At 40.8% G+C, this 18,339-nt stretch overlaps 1 protein-coding gene across 2 annotated transcripts in view; it reads left to right on the top strand.

Annotated features, from left to right (window-relative positions):
* Window positions 1–10,490: 10,490 nt before the first annotated feature.
* Window positions 10,491–18,339, top strand: part of SLC4A1 (solute carrier family 4 member 1 (Diego blood group)) — a 50,476-nt gene continuing 42,627 nt past the window's right edge. The window contains exons 1-3 of one of the 2 annotated variants that reach the window (XM_073683279.1): window positions 10,491–10,695; window positions 15,235–15,323; window positions 16,319–16,400. In XM_073683279.1, coding sequence (XP_073539380.1) covers window positions 15,306–15,323; window positions 16,319–16,400 — 100 coding nt within the window. In that variant the 5' untranslated portion in view covers window positions 10,491–10,695; window positions 15,235–15,305. The remainder of the gene's footprint in view (window positions 10,696–15,234; window positions 15,324–16,318; window positions 16,401–18,339) is intronic. The other variant, XM_073683280.1, reaches the window with a different exon arrangement.

The following is an 18,339-nucleotide window of genomic DNA, read 5'->3' as shown; positions in this document are numbered from 1 at the left end:
GAGATATAGGGAGGTTATATGGAGTAATAGGAGGAGATATAGGGGAGGTTATATGGAGTAATAGGAGGAGATATAGGGAGGTTATATGGAGTTATAGGAGGAGATATAGGGAGGTTATATGGAGTAATAGGAGGGAGATATAGGGAGGTTATATGGAGTAATAGGAGGAGATATAGGGAGATTATATGGAGTTATAGGAGGAGATATAGGGAGGTTATATGGAGTAATAGGAGGAGATATAGGGAGGTTATATGGAGTAATAGGAGGAGATATAGGGAGGTTATATGGAGTAATAGGAGGAGATATAGGGAGGATATATGGAGATATAGGAGGAGATATAGGGAGGTTATATGGAGTAATAGGAGGAGATATAGGGAGGTTATATGGAGTAATAGGAGGAGATATAGGGAGGTTATATGGAGTAATAGGAGGAGATATAGGGAGGATATATGGAGTAATAGGAGGAAGATATAGGGAGGATATATGGAGTAATAGGAGGAGATATAGGGAGGTTATATGGAGAGGAGATATAGAGAGGATATATGGAGTATAGGAGGAGATATAGGGAGGATATATGGAGTAATAGGAGGAGATATAGGGAGGTTATATGGAGTAATAGGAGGAGATATAGGGAGGTTATATGGAGTAATAGGAGGAGATATAGGGAGGATATATGGAGTAATAGGAGGAGATATAGGGAGGTTATATGGAGTAACAGGAGGAGATATAGGGAGGTTATATGGAGTAATAGGAGGAGATATAGAGAGGATATATGGAGTAATAGGAGGAGATATAGGGAGGATATATGGAGTAATAGGAGGAGATATAGGGAGGTTATATGGAGTAACAGGAGGAGATATAGGGAGGTTATATGGAGTAATAGGAGGAGATATAGGGAGGATATATGGAGTAATAGGAGGAGATATAGGGAGGATATATGGAGTAATAGGAGGAGATATAGGGAGGTTATATGGAGTAATAGGAGGAGATATAGGGAGGTTATATGGAGTAATAGGAGGAGATATAGGAGATTATATGGAGTTATAGGAGGAGATATAGGGAGGTTATATGGAGTAATAGGAGGAGATATAGGGAGGTTATATGGTGTATAGGAGGAGATATAGGGGAGGTTATCTGGAGTAATAGGAGGAGATATAGGGAGGTTATATGGAGCAATAGGAGGAGATATAGGGAGGTTATATGGAGTAATAGGAGGAGATATAGGGAGATTATATGGAGTTATAGGAGGAGATATAGGGAGGTTATATGGAGTAATAGGAGGAGATATAGGGGAGGTTATATGGAGTAATAGGAGGAGATATAGGGAGGTTATATGGAGTAATAGGAGGAGATATAGGGAGGTTATATGGAGTAATAGGAGGAGATATAGGGAGATTATATGGAGTTATAGGAGGAGATATAGGGAGGTTATATGGAGTAATAGGAGGAGATATAGGGGAGGTTATATGGAGTAATAGGAGGAGATATAGGGAGGTTATAAGAAGAATGGAATTCAGGGCCTTTCCTCATATAATGGATACCAGTAGTTCCAGACGAACCCTATTCACTATGGTGTATCCGTCACAGTGTAGATCTTGCTACTGTAGAGATATAGTGCTGCATTACTCTATTTCACTGCCTCCTCACTGCATGCCTGAGCTGCTGGCGGGCCCACCCTGGGGCGTCTGGCTGACATTGATAACATTACAGGCAGTGTGCTGTTTGTGTCCTTTGGGATCGCTGGTGTGCTGGACGCAGGAAAATAGGAAAGCGGAAGGTTATGTTCACACTGTAGATATTACTGGCAGAAAAATCTAAGACTCCGATGAATTCCTTTATAAATGGTTTCGTACTGCATTTCTTCAACTTCAAATGGATTTCCTTAGGCAGATCCGATGGACCAAATTCTAATTGATGTAACACTTTTTTTTTTTGCATAGAAAAGTCGTTATAGTTTTGCTATTTAAACCATTTGGAAGCTTATTTTAAATACGCAGGTTCATAGGTTTATTTTCACGTGACAGGTTTCCTTTAAAAGGGAACCTGTCACCAGATCAAGCGTTGACGTTGACGGTTTTTCCTCTTATTTTATTCCATTTTTTTGCCTTTTTTTTTTATTAAATCCACCAGAGATATGGGTTTTTTTATTTATTGTTAATGCTTATGGACCTTAAAAGGGGGTGTGCCTGACATGGTAATTAGGCAGAGCAGCCTAAAGACCCGTCCCAGAGGATCCTGTTAGCCACCCCCTCCTTGTAAAGACCATAAAAGTTTGCACTGAATAAAAAGGCCCATATCTCTGGAACCGTATGGCGGATTTAAAAATATGGCATACTGAGTGGAGCAGCAGGGGCAAAATCTGAGCAAAAACTAAAAACTGCCCCCTTTTCTTCTGGTGACAGGTCCCTTTAAAGCTCATTGGATCTTGATTTCATTAATTTTTTATCATAAACGGAATAAGGAAGAACGTTTAACATATTGGGCCGATTCACTAATTCTGTTTTGTTCACTTTCAGACGATTAGTCAATCCGAATGTGCGGCAGATTTTTTGCAGTACCAGACACAACCTATTAACAGGAGTGGCGCTGTTTCTTTTGAAAAGAAAAAGTAAGATTTCTGTTTCGCCCATCTCATACACACTCCTTTAAGACATTACCTTTTAGTAATTAATTCTTTGTACAGTTCTAATCTTTTCCCAGATCACAAAACTGCAGATAATTCTATAGAAAGGTATTCAGAGGATTATATTGGGGCCCAACTATTGGATTTACCTCTTTTTTTCTGGTTTTGGGAAAATACCAGTTGTAGTTTGCTTTACAAAAATAAAGAAAAAAAACTTTTTTCTTTACTCATTCTCCCCAGGTCCAGTCCTGAGTCTCTGCCGTTGTTATTGTCTACAGCTATGACATTATTTTAACAGCGCTGCAACCAATCAGTGAGCTCAGGGGCTCTGAGTGGCTTGTGCCTCAACTTGAGCTCACTTATTGTCTTCAGCACTGTCAATGTGATGTCAGAGCTGCAGAAAATATCTGACACCAGGAGCAATGGGGGAAATTTTGCTGGACCTGGGGATGGTGAGTGACAAAAAGTTTTTTGTTTAAATCAACCTTATCTTTACTCACCCTCCCCAGGTCCGGCATAAAATCTCCACCGCTGCTTCTGGTGTCAGATATTTTCTGCAGCTCTGACATCACATTGATAATGCTGAAGCCAATCAGTGAGCTCAAGTTAATGCCACAAGCCACTCAAAGTTCACTGATTGGCTGCGGTGCTGTTAAAATGATGTCATAACTGTAGACAATAACATCAGCAGAGACTTAGAACTGGACCTGGGGAGGAAGAGTGAAGCGCAGTTTTTTTTTTTACTGCAGCCTGTGATGACGGTATCCAAAACCAGAAAACCCCTATAACATGGCACAAGGAATCCATTGTTATGTACAGTATGTTGGTAATATTAAGAGCTTTGAGGCACGTTACACAGTAAAAGAAGAGGAAAGGGTGACCCCTCGAATATAGTTGTCACATGGACAGCACCCTGGAAATAAGTGGCTTTTAAAAATAAATAAATTATTAATAATTAATAGATTTTGATTTAGTTCATACAACACAAATGCCTCCAATGCAGATGAAGATGATGGCGTCCTATAAGACATCTTGGTTGGGGGCACCTTTGCACTGTGCCCCGTTCCTATTATTCTAGGAGATTGGCGTTTGGAAGGCACGGGCCTCTACACCATTTCTTTTAGGATGACGACAAGGAGGAGCTGCATGAAGTGAACAGCTTAGTCACGTAACAGCAGGAGGACCCTGAGTGTTATATCAGCACATGACAGATGCCGCCATATTCAATAGCATCACATCAGGAGAAGCAGGAGGGGACGGGGAATATTGCCTTTCCACAATGTCAGCGCATTTTTTAAAAAAATCACCCTTAACCCCTTCCTTTAGATACATTCTGGGCCCTAATGTCCAAGGCAAAATGAGCAATATTGCTATGCCTTTCAGCTCAGTGGAAGAATGATGCCTGTTTTTGCATCTACTTGACAAGAAGCTCGGACTTTGGATTATCAAAGCACTTTTGTACCGTTCTTCAAATTTTTACAAAAAATTATTTGGAGGTTTGCATATGATTGAGGTTTTCTATGATCAGTTTTATTTATTTTTATTCAGAATTTTTTTTTTTTTTAATTATACATTTATTTATTAATTTTTTTTTTTTTTAAGTGGATTCCCCAAAAGTTTAGAAAAGACTTTTTGGTTACTTTATGCTTTCATATTTTGTTTCTACTTTTTTATTAATTATTATTATTATTATTACTCCCTTTTCCACTACTCTATTCTATGCTTCTTTTTTTTTTGCAATAGATTTTTTTTTGGCCTCCATCAACCTAATGAACCTGAGGACACGTTTAGGTTATGTTCACACTCGCATTTGGACATTCTGCTTGTCTGTTCGTTTTTTAGGAACAGACAAAGGCCGCATTAATTCCATTGGGCTATGTTCACACGTTCAGTATTTGGTCAGTATTTTTCATCAGTATCTGTAAACCAAAACCAGGAGTGGGTGATAAATACAGAAGTGGTGACGTGTTTCTATTATACTTTTCCTCTGATTGCTCCACTGCTGATTTTGGCTTACAAATACTGATGTAAAATACTGACCAAATACTGAACATGTGAACATAGCCCAATGGAATTAATGGCCAAGATAGATAAATTGCATAACTAATGCAAACTGAAGCAGAGAAACCCCACTGATTATTATTATCTGGGTTCCAATTTAGATCTAATTCCATTTGTCTGTTCCCACAAACGTAATGTTCTAAATGCAAGTGTGAATGTAGCCATACACGCAGGCTCGGACTGGCCCACAGCAGAACAGGAGAATCCTCCGGTAGGCCCCCGAGAAGGAGTACTAATGAGTAGTGCTATTACACTTGTTTCACAATTTGCATGGAAGGTATCATCTAATCATTCATTAATCAAGCTAGCCAAATTAATATTACATAGAAGCAATAGTAAATTTGTGCACTAGGGTCAGGATATTTTTGCATGTTGCTGAACAGTGGGCCCCAAGAATCAATGTCATTGGTGGGCCTTTACCAACCCAATCCGACACTGCATACACGCAGGAGACCAAAACATGGTGTGATCAATGCTTTACAGGGGGTTTAGGTAGCCCCACCAGCATGGTCATGTGACTCTTCCCCTGGCGATAATGTGATCACTCCGCCAGTCTATATACAGCTGTTATATGAGTTCTGTATGGGCTCATACACATGACCGATTTTCTCATCTGAGTGCTATTCATGGTTTTCATGTATTGCACTCGTACACATGATATTCTATGAGGCTGTGCACATATTTTTTTTTTTCCACGGACCGAATGGTTCGTGGAAAAAATTGAAGGCATGTCTAATTTTGATCCTAGTAAAAGATAAAAATCAGCAATGCAAATCTAGGGTTCCATGAAAAAAAAAATCGAACCGCACTCGTATGACATCGGAGTGCTGTCCTATTTGCACGGACTGACAGAATGGATAAGGAGGAGAACCTTTTATTTTTCCTGTCCACGTCTGAGAAAAATTAATGCCTCTCTGATCAAAGTCTGATCATAATAATCTGTCTTCCTTGCGACAGTCCTACAACTCCCCATAAGCACAGTGCTGTGGGGTAAGGTCAATTAATGTCAGCTGTAAAGCAGTTATTAAAGTGAATGTACCAAGATAAACCATCACTGAGACCCCCACTGTGAAGACCCGGGGTCTTCCGTGAGCGTATTACTAATCAGACAACACAGGGTGAGGGTAAAACAGTGTGGCAATATTTTATTGAACCACCAAACGGACAATAAACAGATAGAACAGTCTCAGCAAATACACAAGATGGTACAACAATACACATTCTCACCCTTCCGCTGGCCCGCCTGGGAATAGAACAGCTGCGACTTTGGGACTTCCAGGGCCAACTACCTCAACCAGTAGCCCCCCGCTTTTGGCGGGCCCCCACAGAGAGGAGGTAGTGGCAAGCTTAAGAAGCTGACAGTCCATCGAGGTACAAGGCCAGGAGACTTGAGGGTCCCACCCTGGCCTCTCCGAGAGTTTCCATTGGGCCAGATAACCGGCTGGACCCAATCTGGCTTCTCCGAAAAAGTCTCCATGGGTTCCAGGCGACCGGAGGGTGCCACCTGGCAACCCCAAACAACATATCCATTGGGCCAGGTGACTTCAGCATCCCAACCTGTTCTCCTCAAATGTATCCATGGGTTCTCTGATGGTTAATGGAGCAGATCCATATCCTTCTAGTCAGGGCCGTGTACCCTTAGGCCGGAATCATGTAGAATCCAAATCTGTGTCTCTCTAGATCGAGCCATGCTAACAATCTGATGTTCTTACGAGTGTCTCTGATCTTTGATTCTCCTTGTAAAGTCTGCCTGCTACAGAGGTATATGTCCCTTAAAAATAGTTACAATTGTCCTTTCAAGGTCACATCTACAAGTCAAGGATTAGGGAGGGTATTATTCCACAGGGCTCAGGTCTCATTATTTGTGCATTTAATCAATTTACATAGTTGGTATATCAGGGGGGACTCTTTAAATCAACATCTAGCTGGCTTTAGTACAATATGCAATTAACATAGTAACAAACATCGTTGTTTCACCTGGAGACACTGTCCTTGACCAGACAAAGAAACACACATACATTCACAAGTCAACACAAAAACAATAGTGTATTTCTCTTGGCTTAACAAATCTAGACGTCTAGCTGATTAAGATAAGAAGCTGTTTGTCACACCCATCAGAAAAATAAAAAGGGTCTGGTTTGGTTCCAGAAAAAGCGCCACTTTTGGCTGTGTCTGGTATTGCAGCTCAGCTTTGTGAAATAAAATATTGCAATACCAGACACAACCTTCTGGACAAGATTTTCTGAAATCAGTGCAGACGCTTATTTCTCAGACAACCCCATTACCTAGTTTATGCTGAAAGTTCCCTGAACTGAAATACATTGGATGGCCAATAGTGATGAGTGAGCGTGACTTTCCTGCACACATAGCAAAGATTCTGTTTGCTGCCCTAGCCTTGTATTCAAAAGCCTCAGCCAAGGCAGAGTGGCCTGTTGGCATTGCCTGGCACCATGCCCCTGTACTGTTATGATGCACACAACTGGTGGCAGACAGGGGTACCATTGCACTCTGCCACTCAACTTGGCAGTAACCAGAATCACTACGTATCCACTAATATTTGGATTTCCGGAAGGAATGAGAAGTGCACTTGGTGCCTTTGATACTATCTATATTAACCAGAACCCCAGAAATGCCCTTTTACCAGTGCACATGTTGGCATACGCCCCGAATTATGTTTTGTTTCATCATTAGTCAGACCTGTTTATTGTGACAATGACGTCTAATGTGCAGCTGTATATGATATAGAAGGAAACAATAACTCAGCTGTATGCCAGGCTTGGCTCAAGGTCAGGCGGCTGCTGGTAAAGCTGAAGGCAATATGGCCAAAATAAAGGAAGTTATTCTATCTTTACTGAACTACAGTCCAAAACGAACAGAGACCTTAAAGGGGTTTTCTGGTTTATTAAACTCATTGTCAAATACTCTATTAGTATAGATGTGTTCCCAATTCATTTTTGCCACGATTTTCTGTAAACATGGTAAAAACATGGTAATTTTATGGGGTTTTTGAAAACCATGGAAAAAAAAACCCTGCATCAGAAATGTATTGTGTTAACATGGCCTTATGGTAGACACGCAATAGATCTGTCATTTATATACATTACACCGGCACATCATTTATTCCAATATGGGCAGTGTAATGCTTCATTTCTCCTGTGGTGGCGCTGCAGTCACTGCCAGGATCCACCAATGATTACAGCTGATAACTGCAGACCCCATAAGAAGGTCAGTCTGTGATCAGAATATTTTCAGAGAACACTTCTAAACAATGAAATAATTTATAAAAAGGGGGACTTTAGGTAGTGGAGAACCCCATTATCTGCCTAATTGCTAGACTTCAGTCCGATCTTTAGAAAGTCTCTGCTCATTTATTAATATTCTTTGCAGGAATATGTCAATAATTGGAACAAACGAGTCTACAATAAAAAACTCTGACATGCTGGATGAGAAACTAGGCTGCAGAGCTGACAGTCAACCTGAAGCTGGGACAATGAGACACTGGAGGATACTGGTTAGTAGACATGTAGACCGGTTTTTGTGGAATAGTGAATGGGTTAAATGGATTGTAGGATAGAAAAAGTCTAATTTTTTTCTCAGAACAGCTCCACTAGCTAGGTATTACATTCATGTGAGTAAGGGCAGCTGCAGATGAGCGTATGAAATATTGAGTTTCATCCCAAAAACTCGATTTTTTTTTCTAATTTTCACCACCAGATTTTCATCCATGTGCCTTTTGTGTGTCTGTTTCTTACAACTGTGAGCTATCCGTAAAAATCGGATGCCACTCGGATGGTCTGTGTGGGATCCAATTTTTTTCACGCACCCCTAGAATTGAATATGTGAGTCTCATCTGAGACTGGGATGAAAGTAGTGCATGCTGCGAGTTCTTTCTCATGGACACTCGTACTGAGAAATCAATCGTTCATCTGAAGAGCCCTATTGATTTACATGGGTCAGTGTGCTATCTAATCAATAATCGGATACAACACCTCCGATTGATACGGTCGTCTGCATCAGCCCATAAGCTGAGATGCTTTTTCAGACACAGCCCATGGATAAGAGTCGTACTAATTCTGGAAATAAAGCAGACCCTTTTTTTTTTATTCCTGGATATCCACTTCAAGTCCAAGGGATACATTAATGATTTACATATTATGGAAGCCTGGAGACTAGATAAGATATGGAAAGCTGCATGTATTAAAATATGATTTATCTTACCTCATCTATTCTGGTTTTCAGGCTCTGCTTTTACTGCCTTATCATGGGTGGTCAGTTGTCCATGAGATACATTGTACAGAGGTCTATAAATTAAAGACAAATAGTATCTAACGTGCAAAATATTATGGAAGACAAAATCATTATTATGAATCCCGCTAAGTCTTGGTTCTGACTCCACATAGAGAGGTTCTTGAACTGTATGATTGTCTTCATTCATCTAGTTACTGTTGGCTTCCTCATTTCCAGCCTCCTTGCTGCTGAGCGCCTCCTCATCTCCATCTAATGTTCTGCTGCTTGCCCTCTCGTCTCCATCCCTCTTGAGGCTGGTGGTATCCTGCTCTCATCTTTGTTGCTGTTAATAGCTACTTGTCTTCATCACTCTGTTTATCTTTATCAATGTTGTGTCTGATAACTCCCTAGTCTCCATCCTTCTTGTTGTTGGCTCCTTAGTCTCCATCCTTCTTGTTGCTAGTAGTCCCCTGGTCTCCATCCTCCTTGTTGGTGGCTGAATTATATCCATTCTTCTTATGACTGGTAGTCCCCTGGCCTCTATACTTCCTCTTGCTGATGGCTCCCTTGTCTCCATTTCTATTTTTGCTAGTAGGAAACTCCCTGGTCCCCATCTTTCCAGTTGTTGCTGTCTTCCATGCCTCCATTCTTCTAGTGGCTAATAGTCCCCTGGTCTGCATCCTACTTGTTGCTGGTGGCACCCTGGTCTCCATCCTTCATTTTTGCTCCCTGTTCTCCTTCCTTCTAGTTCCTGGTGTCTCGATTGTCTCCATTCTTCAAGGGGCTTGTGGCCCTCTGGTCTCTATCCTATTTGTTGCTGGTGGCTCCCTTCTCTTCATCTTTCTTGATTTGTTCTAATAAATTGAGTCTTCTTATAATCACTAATAAGATTAATTTCATTCTGGTCATTTGTGCTTGATACAGGAGTTAATGTTTCATTTGGTCAAGGGTTCAATTGTTTGATCTCCTTATTTTCATGAGACTGAAAATACCTGGGAGATGATCTAGAAAACGATCCAGCTCTGTATTATGGGGCGTACAGAGAGTGGATGTGTGCACAGGTGATCAGAGACAATAGCCATATCTATAATTCATGAGCTGTTTCAGTAGAAAGAAATCCTAAATGTTAAAGGTTCAGCTCTGTTTCATTGCAAGGTCTATGAAGATGGAGTGTAAGTGTGTGGACAAGGCAGGGATAAATACGGAGCCAGGAGGGCCAAGTTGTAGGGGGCAATAGATCTTATTAGAGATCAAATGTGTTATGTAGAAGTAAAATCCTCCTAAGAAATAGATTTTGAATGGATATTAAGTTACATCGAGAATGTTGGATTTTTTTAAAAAAAAAGAATCGAGGAACTGAAATATATAAAAAATAAACGAAGGACATGCCTGTCCATATAAAAATATAGCAGGCCAAAATGTTAAGGACAATGAAGAACTTGTATTAAGGCCCCAACCATTTGTGGGATTATTATTGGTCCATGAGGCTGTAATTGACGTACTAGATTCCTAGGGACCCTCAAAATTACGTACTTCCCCAAAAAAATACATTATGTTAATAGAGCCTCAATTATAAGTAGAAGGCATTGGGAACTAGAGCGCAGAAGAGGAGGGGCGAAGAGGTGGAGGTTTGAGGGAGCTGTGTGTATGGGGAGATAAGGCTAATTTTTGGCAGAGGGAGGAGGCTGAGTGACTTTGGTGACTCAGGGTTTTGGAAGAAACAGTTGGTCCCAGGAGAGCAAGACCCGAAGCTGGACAGGACCCTGCAAAGACTGGTTATCCAGGTAAGTTCCAAAGAGGGAGTCCTTGGATATCAAGAGATAAATAGGTAGAAATATTGATTATATCAGAAAAGTATAACCATATAATATATGATGAATTATTGAATGGATGATCCAGTCTGTGGCGTTTGAGGTTGGACGTGAATGATAAATTCAAAGAACCATTCAAATCTAACTAACCTTGACCAAATCTCTTAAAAACTAATCAGACTGCTAATCTCTGGATCTGTGTAAAATGTGCATATATTTAGTCAAAGAGAGTCCCATCAGAGAGGTCAGTGAACACCATGATTTTGGGAAAGCTACTTGGGAGAGTGGTTATACATTTACATTTAATTGCATCCATGTTTGTTCATTGGTATTCTTAGCGGATAGGTAAAAATAAAAATAAAAAACTCACATTCGGTATCATTGAGGAAGAACATTTCTAGATGTATGCTAACACCAACCAATGGCATGAATTCCCATTGGTTGTACAATTATTTAGTAGTAGACAGAAGACTATTGATAATGGTTTTTCCACCTAACCATTGATGGCAAGTCAATTAGGGGGGCACCGACAGCTGAGACCCTTATAAAATAATTCCTCAGGTTTGTGGCACCTTCTACATGCAACTAAGTACTGTGCCCAGAACTGAAGCAAGGCGTCATGGTCCCTTCATTTTAGGTATTAGTAAGAGTCCAGCAGTTGGACCTCCAATAATCAGACAACGAAGTTGAGAAACCAGTAGATGACCTTGTACGTAACATGATGACATAGTTATTGCGATAATGTATGATATATTTCTACATAACTATATGGATTATGTCCAGTAATGTAAATGACTTTGTCAATTACATATTGGACTATGTGTCAGTGAGTACGTTTGCCGCTCTAATTTGAATGATGCACCCATCACCCATTGGTCTTCTCTCTCCACCCAATGCTTCTCCTCCCAGATCTGCCGACCTTGCTCACGGCACATAGATTCTGATTAGTGACGATCAGATATACTGCTGGTATGCAATGTCTGTGCCCGGGTGATAGCAGCAGATCTGGGCATGTTTATATGTGATGGTGAGGGGTCAGGGGCTATTATTCTAGAATACTACTCACGAGTCACGACTACAGAATATAGAAAACTCTCCATAAATTATACAATCATATTTGCTGCAAATGGAAAATTATAAAATTCCTGGCCAAATTCTCTTGCCAAGGCAACTGTTGACTACCTACCAGGTGTCATGCATATGTCCTATTTTAATAAGACCAAAAGAGACGACTCACGTTGTAGGGCTGCAATACTGGAAGGAAAGTCTTTGGCCAATAGTAGATAAAAAGGTTTTTATTACCAAGACACGTTTCAATGCCGTACTGGTGGTTTTCTCAAGTGGAAAAAAAGCAATGTGTCCAAAAATACTTTTTTGTTCACTTCAGAAAGACGCTGGTATGGTGTTGAAACGAGTCGTGGTAATAAAAACTTTTTTATCTACTATTGGCCAAAGGCTTTCCTTCCAGCAGTGCAGCCCTACAACATGAATCGTCCGTTCTGGTCTAAAACCTCCTGGAGGATCTAATTCCCAATTCCCCAGCCATGGGTCTGCAGCAGCTGACACTACACGTTTACTCATCTACCTCACTAGGGTATCACTCTATGTTTGGGCCCTTTGTCCCTTATACAGCTTATCCTATTTTAATAAGAAGCATACATGATATTGACAGGGTCTCTACTGCTGTTCCGCAGCATTTCCTAAGGTCTGATGTAGAAATGGAAGTCACAACACAAAGGCACCCTCAGGGTGCATCTACATTAGCTTGTCTACACAGGTGCCAATCACCCAACGAATGAGCAAAACACTGGTCCGTCTAGTGGTTGGAAGAATAGATGTTGGCCGAACAAATGTCCATCCGGTAGCTATTCAAAGTGTATGGGCTACTTTATGGTCCATAAAGTGAGGTCAACACCAGAAAAATGCACCTTCTAATGAACTTGAAGTTAAAACTTAATGATTAAGTTTTGTCCAATAGAGCCAGGGGAATGTCCAAGTAGTTCATCCTTAGCAAGTCAAGTAGTCATATTAATTTTTTTTTTATTTCTAAGCATTTTTTTTACTGAGGCAGTTATGTGTCAAGGTAATGGAAATAGTAGCTAATAACCATAGTTGCCTCGTTTCTGTCTCACAGCAAAACATGGTCTTAATGGGTCCGTAGAAGCAGATATTGAAGGGATTTCCTATGACCTCATGCATTGTTCTGAACCAAGATATTTCAGATGGTGACGAAGGTAGAGGATGAGTAGAGGCAATGCTAGGGTTCATCTCGATGCCACAGTTGGGTGTGGTGGGGATTCCTCTGCCATCCTTATCTTTGGTGTCACGTAGTAGGGAGTTCCCCATTACGAGATCGTCTTATCGGCTGTAACAGAGCGGTCTTGCAGAAAGACGTCCATTAGTGGACGTGAAGAAAACATGAAAAAAAGTTATCTTCTTATACTGCTGTACAAAAAGCATGTATGACATCAGGAATCCCTTACTAGAATATGGTACAATATGGGAAAAACAACATGACCCAATGTAGATTTGTCAGGAGCCAATGTGTTAGGGCTTCTACAAGATAGATTATTGCATCCAGAATTTCAGATCAAAAATTAGTTGGACAGGTTCATCTTTGCACACCAGTTCATACATAGAGTTATCTACATGTATAATTCAACACTTTTTGTTATACTGATTTTGAGTTATAGCCTGTACCCCACACATGAGCTGCAGTCACAATTCAGTCAATTCAGCAGATTTAAAGGAGTTTTCCCACAAACAAAGTTCATTTTAATCAATAAATCTTGAAATAAAAATAATTTCGTCAATTGGAACTGTTAAAAAAACTGAGCTAATCTTATAAATGTGCTCCTGCTGTGCACTGTGTAATGGCTGTGTCTGATTGTGCAGGAACACGGTCTGATCATACCACATCTCCTGGGCAGGAGGAAAAGGAACATTTTTTTTTAAACACATCCAATTGTAGAACTTATTATTACAAGATGTAAAATATACTTTGTTTGTGGGAAAACCCCTTTAAGAGTTGAAAGTTCTCATATTACTTTCTGAGTTAGGTCAGAGTCACACAAACTTATTTCATGGGCCATATACAGACCGCATTACCTGGTCTGACAGTCTCCCGACCCGAACCTACAGCCTCATATACTGCATGTCTGTGAGGCTATAAGTTCAGGTCAGGACGCCTCCAGTCAGTCCGTGTGTTGTGTGAAATGCCATTTTGTGAACCTGGCCTTATGGTGGGTTCACAGTAAGTTTTTTTTCCTTAGTTTTTGGAGCACAAATGTTTTTTTAATAGAGATTTGGGGTATGTGCACACGGCATCATCTAAACACTGGCGCAGCCACCAAGATTTCCCAGGCGGCTCCACTGCCAGGGACTTTCACTTATACAGAGCGGGCGGCTAAATTGCGGGAGTTGCTCAAAGAATGAGAATGTCACTTCCTTTAACCGCATCAAGGTTTCCAAACCCTGAAGCAGTTAAAAGAAGTGACATAAGATGCAACATGTGCACAGCAACGATGTTATGACCTTGCGCACCGGCTTTTGTGGCGGGTGTGCAGGCAGAATGAACCTGAAAAAGACACAGTGTGCACATAGCCTTGGAGAGTTTCTGCTCCGAAAACTCAGCAAAGAAGTTCAGTGTGAAACATAGGCTTTATATAGGTTATGGTCGGTTAGAAAAACATGGCTGCTTTCACCAAAAGACAGTACCAAACCTGTGTCAATGACTTGTGTCTGGTATTGTGGCTCAGCTCTGTTGCAGTGAATGTAGATGAGCTGCAACACAATCAACCTGTTAGCAGATGTGGTGCTGATTTTGGAAGGAAAAAAAACATAATTCTCTAATTCTTGACAACCCTTTTTTAGCATTTTTCTGATGACAGTTTTCAATTACAACTAGCAGAATTGTGAATGCAGCTCTGAAGTATAAAACATGATGCAACTCAGGATCAGCAGAAGATCAAAAAAATAATATATTTTAAAAGTTATGCTGTTAATCTTTATGCAGATTACTATATAACTTTATGACTATAAATTAATTTGCAGGTTAATAGCGTTCTAAAGTCCCCCTGCCACCACACTGAAAGCCCGGCTGCCGGTAGGAAATGAACTTTATACCTCTCTGCAGCCTCCAGATTTCAGTCATAGGGATGCGGCTGGCACGGTTTTAGTCATGGCACAATAAATAGAGTGCAGAAGCTGTAACCGCACCCCGGCACTGACTGACAGCCAGCTTAACAGTGCATCAGTGCTGAGCCGGCTGTCAATCAATGCCGGGATGTGGTTATAGCGGCTGCTCACTATGCAATGAGCGTTGACTGAAGCTACGCCGGCTGTGCCTCCATGACTGAAATCCGGAGGCTGCTGGGAGGAATAAAGTTAATTTCCTACCGGCAGCCGGTGAATGGTACGTTCAACTTGTAAGATTGAGAAAAGGGTTAATTGAGTGATCAATAAGAGGTGTATGGGGTATACCTTGCTAATACCATTGTCTTACCTTCATAGGTCTCAGGCATTGTGTTATGGTCACCACTCGTTGGACACTGGAGCAGGAAGGGAAATAACCAGAGGACAGCATGACGTCTAAAGGAGGGGTGAGAAAAGTCACATCTTCACTGTCCAGGTCAACAGGGCCCAGTTCCTCATTGCATTTTCAGCTTGACTATCTCTCAATTAGCGGCTTTTTGATTAGCAACAAATTCAGAGATTTGGGCCTTTGTTTGAAGTTGTCCTTGGTTGTTAATTTTCTGCATTTTACAATAATGTGGCTTACTTGGATGTTTTAGACTAATTCCTCAAATGTGACAATTTAAAAAGTTGCAACATTTTTACACAACTGTACTCCAGTCCCCCAGGACTATTTTTTTTCGCACTACAGAAATTTTTGCTCAAATTTTGCAGAGCACAAGACGTTTTACTCTAAAATGGTATAAAAACAGTCAAACATGAAAAAAGGCCATTGTGCACAATATTCATGAAGAACGTGCGCCATTTTTAACTTATTTTGTCCAAAAAATGCCAATGAAAAACACAAAAATAATAAAGAAAAGTGACAAAAAAAATGCAAGTGAAGAATCGGGGCTTAAGGGTATTCACCAAAAATATATTTATGCACCTGGAGTGTAGCTGTAATCGCACCATACACTCCTTGGACACATAGGAAGACCCATTGCACATGGTGGTGGTGGAGCTTCAGGTTAGGTCTCTATGTATCATCCTATGTCCAATGTTGGCCAATGAGTTGACTACTGGACCTGACCCAAGATCATGTCACATTTACACATAGTAATCCGGGGGGGTGACTATAGTGAGTGCAGTTATGGCCCGGCCCTGGAGATTAGTGTGGACTAAAAGGTCCCTTTGGTCTCCATCAAAGGATGGATACTAGTGAAGACCCGTGATAGTCGGGGTCCTGTTTGAGATATCACATTGGAGCTGGTGAGCACCAAGTTATACCACTGTAGTCAGCCTTTACTTTACTAGATCTATATAAACCGCAGCCTCGGGCCTGTAGCATGGGGGTGAGAACTATTCGAATACAGAATTATTGTTTGGTTCACACTTTTTTAATTATGTTGTTTTCTTTAAGTTCAACTATGATAAAGATTTGGAAGAAGCACTGGATACTGCAGGCTTTGATGATCCAGAGGAAACCATAGGCAGTGGAGACCGTAAGTAACAAGGACATTTACACACAGATAGAAATCCAAATGAAATATACTGGCTTTATGAAGAAAAAAAAAACAATTTAAAGAGGTTGTCCACCCTTGATCACAATTTTTTTTACCTAAATAAATCCAATATTTGGTGCCATGTCATATACTTTTCTAGTGTCTGAAGCTCTCCTTTTGTACCAGGTGCCCAAAATTCATGCATATATGTTGCGGTAAATGATATTCTGGTTTCCAGCAGCCACCACTAGGGAGAGCACTGCATACTGTTTCATTACGGAGCTCTATGTATTACCTTATGCAGTAGGCTCCTGAGCTCCCTCTAGTGGTGGCTGCTTCCAACGAGAACTGTACATGCACAGCTGCTGACATAGCCTATTGTGCGCCAATGGAAACTGGGTGGGTAAGGAAACCAAGCCTTGTATGTTAGTAATGGAACGCCCCAGCATCTAAAGGAGGCACTTGTGACAATGACACTTTAAACTGGCTTTGTTTTCTGAGCCACTTTCCTAATATATTTGCAGAGGTTCACCATATACTTCAAAAGATTTTCTATTTTAGACATTTTTAGCATAACCACACGAAATTATTAATGTCCAATGGGTGGAGGTTGGAGAAGTCAGACCCTAACTTATCCGAAGAAGTGGGAATCCCCGATTCTCAAGCAAGCTGCTTTGCAGTTTCCATTACTCCCATACACTTCAATGGAGAAAGTTTTCTGCCCTTCTTATATAGATGCTTGTTCCCGCCATTGATTGGAAGGGTAACATGCCTAAAATACCTAAGATGCATGAATCCTTCTAAGCAGCATTGTAAGGGCTGTAAATTATTTCTATATAGTCTTTGATGCATCTTTGCTTCTTTTGATTTTATTCATCAAAGTCTATAAAAGGCCTAGCAAAGAGAATAGGAAAAAAAATTAGGGGGAGAGGGAATCCATTTAATTTTTTGTAAAAAAAAAAAAGTTAGAATAGATCGTCTTAAAGAGGCCCCGTCACCTCTACTGACATGTCCATTGGATTCCCAAGAAAATAACCATCCTGGCGCATCTTTTCTTTGTTCCCTGTGTGCCGTTCCCCTGTTATTCCTCCAAGAAATGTATGAATAAATTGACAACTGGGTGTTACCTTTTACCTTGTCAAAGGGGTGGGTCCCAGCAAAGTCTGACATTTCAGCATTGATTGGGCAGTGTGAGACTGTATGGACACCCCCAGCTGGTAATACCCAGGCCTCCTTGTCATAGTCATCATTTTCTAAGAGGAACAGCACAACACAGAATTATAACAAAAGATGTTCCAGAAATGAGATTTACTAAAATAGTTTTGTCAGGAGAGCCGACTGTTCTTTTCATGCGGTATCTTTGGATACTTGAAGAATCCAAGAAACCAAGACAAATTTAGCATATCCATACGGATGTCAAAATGGCAGCACACAATGTTTCACTTCATAGGGCTCCTTCACACGTCCAAAACGGACCCATTATTTTGATCAGACTCTGGTCAGAGCGTGGTTCGATTGTCATCAGTTTTTCTCATATTTGGAAGAAAAGAAAAAAGCTACTCCACGTTCTCCATTCTGACAGTCCGTGAAAATGTCTTCCGAGCGTGGTCCAATTTTATCACGGACCCATACACCTGCACTGCTGATTTTGATCCGATGCTCGGATCAAAATCAAACATGTCTCCGATATTTTCCGCGGACAACTCGATCCGAGAAAAAAAAAAAAAAAAAAATCGGACATGTGCACAGCCCCATAGACTATCATAGGTATGAGAATCCGTGAAAACCATAGGAGAAAATCGGATGTGTGAATGAGCCCTTAAGATGTATTTGCGGGGGACTGGTGTCAGGTGCCATGGTCAGTGTGGTGTGGATGGAGGGGGTGGTATGTTATTTATTATCAGTAGAGATCTGTAAAGCTTTTCTTATCTGGATCTAC

The sequence above is a fragment of the Phyllobates terribilis genome, unplaced genomic scaffold (assembly GCF_046119375.1).
Source record: "Phyllobates terribilis strain yellow unplaced genomic scaffold, ASM4611937v1 Scaffold_5__5_contigs__length_657084704, whole genome shotgun sequence".
In the NCBI taxonomy this organism is placed as follows: domain Eukaryota; kingdom Metazoa; phylum Chordata; class Amphibia; order Anura; family Dendrobatidae; genus Phyllobates; species Phyllobates terribilis.
Note: the sequence above shows the minus strand (reverse complement) of the source record. Positions and strands in the feature narration are given on the sequence as shown.